We start from the raw sequence: 8,347 nt of genomic DNA, 5'->3' as shown, positions 1-8,347 counted from the left end.
TTAAATATCACTTCCCTACCCCAAACAAAGGTTTTTTTTACAAGTCGTAAATACTTAAAATGACTATAAACTGTAATTAAAATAGACCTTGGGAAAAAGTGCATTACCCCTTCATATTTTTAACCAATACCAAAAAGTATTGAAAACAAGAGGCGAAAGATACAAAAGAGACATTCGAACTCATAAGTCGAGAATGAACTGACAACGATATGGTTAAATAAAGGCGACAGTAGTATACAGCTGTTCAAAAATCATACGTCGATTAAGAGCAAACAAATCTGGGTTATATGACGTGGCTCTGTCATTGTGTTATTGTTCTTTGCGGATTTTTGTATTCTTGTCTTTCATTTTTGCTAATGTTCTTTTTCTATATGCCTCTTTGCGTTTCTTCCAAACATATGACTTGGCTCTGTTACATCCTGTCATTGAATTATTGTGCTATTGTATTTTTTGTACTCGTTTCTTTCATACTGCTTATATGCTTTTTGTGCTTCTTTGTTATAGAGATTAAGATTACAACACAATATTGACTGCTGTACTCTTATTTTTGACAGTTTACATATAATGTATGTTTGTTTTGTTCACACATCGTTGTCAATATAATGGAATTTGATGCCATTTTCATACAAGTGTGAGGTTTAGCTAGCTATAGAATCAAGTTTAATCCATCATTTTCTAAGAAAATGTCAGTACCAAGTCAAAAATATGACAGTTGTTATCCATTCGTTAGATGTTTTTTGAGCTTTTGATTTTGAGTATTCCTCAGAATTCAATATTTTTGTGCTTTTACTTCTTATATGAAAATTAAAACCAATGAAAACAGATCACATACAAAAAGGGAAAGTTTGGAACAACAGAAACACTAAACTGTAGTATAAACAGACCAAGAATAAGAAAAGACAAAGACAAACAAACACAACATAGATAACTAAAGACTCAGTAAAATGAACCTCTACAAAAACTGAGGGTGATCTTGGGTGATCTGGAAGGGTAGGCAGAATGTAGTGTTGCTCATGTTAGTACAAACCAGGTAATAAGTTTAATTCGGTAGGTCACATTTGGGAATGGGGATGGGATTGTAGTTACGACATTAAGAATCTGCTTTCATTTGTGAGAAACAGATATTCAAGAATGGTCAACCAACTCATGTTGGGGTCCGTTAAATTTACGAAGGAATGTTTTCAACATCACCATTTGGAACTCTTGGTTTAATAGCTTCCTTGTGAGAAAAAATCATCTATTAACGAAATCATGATAGGAAATACACGCCCTGGAGTATCATTTAAACTTGGAAAGATACAACACAAAAATGGAGTTCATTATTTGGAACCAATCGTAGCTACTCGGCCATTCTCGCTATGCAGTACAATAACCTCGATTACACTACGGAGAAACTCTTCTTATGTTGTTCACCGGAAGTATATCCTCTCGCTTTAAAATATAGTTCATCGGAGGTGAAACTAATCTAAGATGGAGTCGAAAATAAATCTCGATAGAGAAAACCTTAAGATAACCTTTCCATTAAAAGACAAACAAATAGATACTTTACAGGCTTTACAATTTGGGAATGATTGTGTTAGCATTCTTCCGACTGGATACGGAAACAGTTTGATTTTTCAAATGCTGCCATTGGTCCGTATGAAAGAGGAAATTGGGATTGTTATTGTTATTTGTACACTGACTTTAATCATGCAGGATCAAGTAAAATCTTAAAGAAAACGGTATCCGGGTGTCATTTGTAAATCTCCAAGGAACTGAAGTTTACAGTTACAGCAGTGATGATGAGGACTTCGATGAATCCATGCCGCAAACTGTGAGTATTTAAAATAAACCAAATCTGAAGTTATTGCAGTTAATGCTGGTGCTAACAATTGCATACCTGCCACTGTTTTCGGGGGATTTCCCCCATGGAGGCATCAAAATGAAAATTTTGAATAAGGAATTCACTTGTCAATTTTAAAGAAAACAGTAAATTTTACAATGACCATAGGCTTGTTATTTCTTCGTGCAACTAGAAAGGCCGAGTAGTTCCGATTGTATTGGGAACCTGAAATCATGTCTTTTGTCGTAAAGTTTTGATTCCAACCGACCCTCTTTGTCAATTTCTAGATGTAAAAAAGATGTAAGTCAAGATATGAGGATGATTTAAATGTATCTGTTTTATCCTTTGTATCAAGTTTGATGGGACAGATGCGTTTAACATGATCACCACACTTCGAATTATTCAGTATGAGAATATCATCTATATAGCGGAAGGAACGTTAAAGTATACGTATAACGTCTTTTCTTTCTTTCTTTCTTTCTTTCTTTCTTTCAGCACTAACATTAAGGGAATAAATCAGCCACATATGAGAAAAGAATCAAGTCGGCAAGAAGAAGGGTACAATTATTTATTATGGGTAATGCCTCCAAACGTAACAAATATGTTGTCAATCAAGAAATCAGGTATCTTGATAATGTCAGTTTTAGAGACTTTTTTTTATTAGAACCAGAGTAACTTATTACAAAGTAGGATTCATCCCTCCTTAAGACAAGATACTTGTATCTACGTTGGCTTTTTATGAAACAAAGCAGGACCTACTCTTTCAATTTGTTCTTTAGTTAGGAAATGGGAACACTTGTGTAAAGTGTAGAAAAATCGAATGTTTTAATACTATTGCAAGCTATAAGTGTCTAAGATTGTATTTACTCTATAACTTTGAAACCCGGCTTCGATTTGCTGACAAATTGGTGTTAATAATTTTAAAAGAGGTTTGTGTTCATCTTCATCTTTAGTAGAAATTCCGACGGATCAAAGAACAGACCTATAATTACATAGGATTTTCTCTTTAGTAAGAGTCTACCAAAGATGAAGAACTGGATCTTCCATCATTGTATTGGATGCCCAAACTAAATAATAATTCTTACAAACAACGGTATATTGCTATGTCTTTCAAGTGCTCCATGAAACCTATATATATGTTCAGTTTCCAAGTGAATCGGCAATACCTAATTTATTGATCAATCAGTTTATCTTATTTGATTTATACACAAACATAATGTTGTTTTCGGCTTATCTGCAAGGACAACAATATATTTGTCATGTAAGTAGGACACGTGTTGTGCAACATTTGGGTCTTTAAAGATTGATGTAGCATGTGTTAAAACAGAACCATTTTGTATTTTACTTCTTCAGTTCAGCAATCTTATTTGTATCAATGACCTCACAGACTTATTCCATCCTTTCTCGTGTTGATTGAGGTATTTCCGTTTTGAATTTTTCTCGGAGTACGATATTTATGGGTTTTTTTCTGTTACCCATTGCTTGTCATAAAGCTCAGTATTTCGAAGTTGTGTATCCAATTGATGGATTTAGGTTCAATATATTTCTTGCCTTTGGACAACAAATTTAGCATCGAAGTGTTATTGATAATGTTAAGGTCACCAGTAATAATGTTTCAATCCTGATGATAAATGTATGAGGAACTACCACAGGTGAAATCAGGAGGTTTAGACTTGAAGTCGTCAATATTGAGATTCTGCAACACGTGTTTATTATTGAAAATTTTAGCTGCAATTGATTTAGATTAGGTATATATGTTTTCCCTATTTCTCTACAGAAAAAGAAAAACATATACAAAGACAAACAAAATGAATACTGTGACACGTTATAACAATGATAAACAACGGGTGTACTTGTAATCTATCAGGACCATCATGCATTTTCGAAATTTGATAATAGTTATCAAAAAGGGTTGGTATTTTCCGATGATTTATTTAGAAACTTTCTTATCATGCCATGGTGAATTTATATAAAGTCTTTGTAGAAGCTGCAAGCTCTAGAATACCGAATGAGCTGGGAAATGTATATCCCATATGCCGGTGAAGTTTGTGTACTAGTGCTTATGTAAGTTTCGTCTCGTAATACATTATCAAACAAAATTAAATATGAAATATGAATGTTTAAGTTGAAAATTCGTTACTGTCACAAACCGTTTTCAACACCTGGTGTAATTAATTTATATATACACATTAGCGAAAGCTAATTCTTGTTTCTCCATTTTCTGAAGGTTTTAGTTTGGGGGAAAAAGAAATGCATCTTACTATTTTTTTTTACTCTTTTACTGTTTGAATAAAATTCCACGTTACAGTATCACAATATTTTATGGGGGAGCAGGATCTGCTTACCATCCAGGAGCACCTGTGATCATCCCCATTTTCTGGTGGGGTTCGTTTTTCTTAGTCTTAAGTTTTCTATGTTGTCTCTTATGTTCTATTATTTAACTAACTGAATAAAAGAGGTGGAAGGTTACAAAAGGAAATTAAGAAAATGGGAAAACAATCTACCATGCCAAAAGCATAAGAGTATACAAAACGCACCATATAAAACTAATGACCACGAATCAGCGAAAAAGCATGTATCAGTATTTGATCTGATCAATAATACCTTGTTATCGTATTCATGCAATTGTAAAATACAAACAATGTAAAACAATTACAGTGTTTGGTATTTAAAATGTAAATAAGATCAGCTTAACAGTTATTCGGTGTAACGGTTTCAATTAATAAATACTAGTATACATTTCACTATGTACCTTTAAATAAACGTGTTCGCTTTTAACTTCGGATCAAGAACTATGACATAATGAGATTTCAAACAATAAGTTGATATACAAAAACAAAGTTAAATAAAACGATATAATTATAACAAAAGAATTATGATTTAAAAATAAAAATCACTTTCATTGTTGAACTGTAATGAAAAGTAGAAAACATTGAAGAATTTGTTTTTGATGAGTGTTTTATTTGAAAATAAGATGATGTGGTATGATTATCGATGAGACAACTTTCTAACACAGAACAATGTTGAATTGGAATGAAAAGCAGAAAACATAGAAGAAGTGTTCTATATGAAAATAAGATGCGGCATGATTAACATGTAGACAACTCTCTACCAGAGATCAAATAACGTTGAAGGTTAGCATCTGTAGGTCACCGTATGTCCTTCAACAATTAGCAAAAATAGGGAGATTGTGTTTGGCAGTAAGATCAATGTATAATTAGGAAAACTAATACAGATTTCTTAGAGTTGGGGAGCGTTACAGTTTTTTTTTTTTTTGAAAATTGAAAAAAAAGACCTATTGAGATAGATATTATACCTAGGGAAGGTTGTGTGTTGCATCCATGTTTTAGACATTTATCTGTGTCTTAAATGCAATACAAAGGGAACCATGCAATTTATTCATTTCATATCCATTGGGGTATGATACATGATAACCAATGTTTTCACTTATGAATAATGTCTACGATTACAATGTAATGTTGTATGTACTTAAAACAAATTATGAATGAACAAAAGGTTCCCTGTTTGGTGACAATGATACGGATTACCCTTGGGGAGGGGAGGAATGTTTCAGTCATGCAGTAAATTACGACCGGAAAGAAGGGGGATAACCATTCATGTATGGTAAACAGTTTAAGATTGTTTGAGATAGTTGAAGATCATTATTTCTGGGTGTTGGATTTATTCAAAACAGAGAAACTGTAAATGGCAGTGAAACCAATTAATAATTAAATAATTGGGAAACCAATAATTATTCGCATTACAATTTTTAAGAAAAAACTGTTGGGTCTTAATAGGGGATAAGAATATATATTTTGTGAATAGTTTTTTCAGTGTAAGAAAGGACACAAATCAATTGCTATGCAAGTAATGCACACTGTTAAGGCCGTGAACATGTTAACATACTATGAGCCAAGGCTCCGTGTTGAAGACCGTATATTGACCTATAATGGTTTACTTTTATAAATTGTTATTTCCTATATCTATGAATATGATCCATACTTTGTTTGCAAATGACCTGAGAGATAATTAACTTGACATGGCGAAGAAGCGTGCTCTTGCATAAGTTTTGATGTCCAGGTACATATGAACACCTTATCATTTCCACCAAAAAATATAATGTAATTGCATTCAGTAAATGGACTTCCATGTAGTTAGGTACACATTCAGTTTGTAATACTTTCAACACGAATCGCTTTCTATTGTTGCATAATGTGAAGATTTGGAACAATAATTTAAATGACATTATTCTGATTTCATTTACTTACAGTCCGATATCCTTGGGTATGGTTCGGTGATATTAAATGTACAATATAGTATTTAAATGTTAACCAGTTCACGATACGCATTACTGTAATTATGTTGAATAAGGAATACGACAGCATTTTTCAGCACTTAGGTGGATTTGGTTTATATCAGAAATTTCAATTATTGTTGTTAGCACTTCCGACGTTATTTGATGCCACTACGACGATGATGCTTGTTTTCATGTTAGGAGATCAACCACACAGGTAAGAAACTATCAATTTGATGTCCATTTTTCCATTTCATGCACTTTTAGATAATTCGTGTAAATTCTGCGTTATTTTCTCATAAATTATGTTACTACAATGTGTTAAATTTTATTCAAATGTCAAAGTCCGTTTTAGACTGAAATGTAGGTGCCAATGAAAACCACTTTACTCTATAATGTCGGAATTACAGATCTGCAAAATATAGTTAAGTGGAAAACAATGTTGTGAAATTAATGGAGTTCATCAAAGCAATCTGCGGACCGTAGTCTGCAGAAATCCCTTGTAGGCCAGTTTCATAAAGCTGTCTTATGATAGTCCTAAATAAGAAAATCACTTAAAGTTTGTCATAAAGTGAGGAGTACACGAGAGGTGTCTTATGATGGTCTTATGATAGTCATACGTTTATTTATATCAATTCAACTCCTCGTTTTAAATATTAATTTTGCAAATTATCTAATTATCCATTCTCCTTTCACATGTGTTAGTCACAAGTCAAATTAATGAAAGTTTCCTAAAATAAGAAGTGTCCTCAATGTGGTCCAAAAGTTAGAATATATACGTATTATAGGTAGTCCTAATAGCTACGATGTTCAAAGTTGAAATAAAAACAACAAATATGTAGTAAACTAAATATTTAAAATACTTTTGAATACAATATTAAACTTTTATACATTAGAATAAACCAATTAAACCAAATATTCTAATATAATATTTATTTAATATACAATTGTGGTGCATAATTCTAAATTTGTAGAAAAATTTGATCCTTAACATACTTCCAGATATCATTTATAGTATTCAATTTGATCTTTTTTTTAATAATAAGCATATTACAAGAACTCTGTCTGTGTGTTCTATAACTTAAATGATGCACATGAGATATTCCGGAGTCATTCGGTGAGCTGCTTTTATAACTAAAATTGATTTTCTATATACAAAATAATAAAAAAAATGGGCAGCAAACATAGCTCTACAAAATGTTTTAGTGACAATGTCATTTTATCACGCTTATTTTAAAAAGTTCGTGAAGCTATTTTTTAAATTTTGAAATTAGATCATCATCAGCAATTGTTTTGCTCCTCAAGACATTGTGAAATAAAGGTTAAAATGTGGAAACCATTGGACTTCTTACTAAGACTAACAAATACATGTATGGAAATCGAGAGGACATTTGGACAAAACTACTTTATATAGATAAAATTTGAAGCACGAATAACGCACAAAGTTTTGTGTCTAAACTTAGGTTTGTCTTTGTATGAAATTAAATGAAATTCATTTGTATTGTTTTTAATCATAAATGATAACATTTCTACGATTAGGACTATTCGCATATAAACCGTACATCTATTTAAAATCTAATAGATCTTTTTAATGTATCAATTACCATGTTTATGCTATACACGTAGACACGCTAATTCATACATTAAAAAGTTGTTTTGAATTTTAAAGAGATATACGCATATAAAACTTTTTTAATGTATGAAATAGCGTATTTAAAGGGGCACTAGCTACGAGATGTATAAACAATCTAAAACATGATTTTTGTTCTTCAATCATTAATGAAAGTGATGTGTTGAAATAATAATTCGTTTTCAGAAGCCATTATGCTTCACTTTTGTCAAAACAATAGAAGAAACATTGATAATGTATTATTCACTTACAAGTTAATAAGTCAACCTAATTTAACAAAATAGTCTAGAATATTTGTTATATATTCAATTATGTTGCACGATTCGAAAATTCGTAAACAAACTTGATCCATAACATACTTTAAGATATCATTTATAATATTCCATTTGAGTTTATTTTTGTATAATAAGCATATAACAAGAACTGTGTCTGGGTGTTCCAGAACTAACATGATGCACATGAGATATTTCGAAGTCATTCGGTGATATGGTTATAAAACTAAAATTGATTTTCTATATACAAAATAATAAGAAATGGGCAGCAAGCATAGCTCTACAAAAATACTAGTTACGATGCCATTTTTTCACGCTTATTTTAAAAA

General features: G+C 31.6%; 1 protein-coding gene across 2 annotated transcripts in view; it reads left to right on the top strand.

Moving 5' to 3' along the window:
* Positions 1–1,447: 1,447 nt before the first annotated feature.
* The window catches only part of LOC139490741 (organic cation transporter protein-like), a 28,502-nt gene continuing 21,602 nt past the window's right edge, over positions 1,448–8,347 (top strand). Inside the window, exon 1 of one of the 2 annotated variants that reach the window (XM_071277710.1) lies at positions 1,448–1,813. In XM_071277710.1, the coding sequence (XP_071133811.1) occupies positions 1,779–1,813 (35 nt within the window). In that variant the 5' untranslated portion in view covers positions 1,448–1,778. Of the gene's footprint in view, positions 1,814–5,891; positions 6,334–8,347 lie in introns of those variants that run through there. The other variant, XM_071277709.1, reaches the window with a different exon arrangement.

Source organism: Mytilus edulis, chromosome 10, assembly GCF_963676685.1.
Source record: "Mytilus edulis chromosome 10, xbMytEdul2.2, whole genome shotgun sequence".
In the NCBI taxonomy this organism is placed as follows: domain Eukaryota; kingdom Metazoa; phylum Mollusca; class Bivalvia; order Mytilida; family Mytilidae; genus Mytilus; species Mytilus edulis.
The sequence above is the reverse complement of the archived record's forward strand: the minus strand, read 5'-3'. Positions and strand labels throughout refer to the sequence as shown.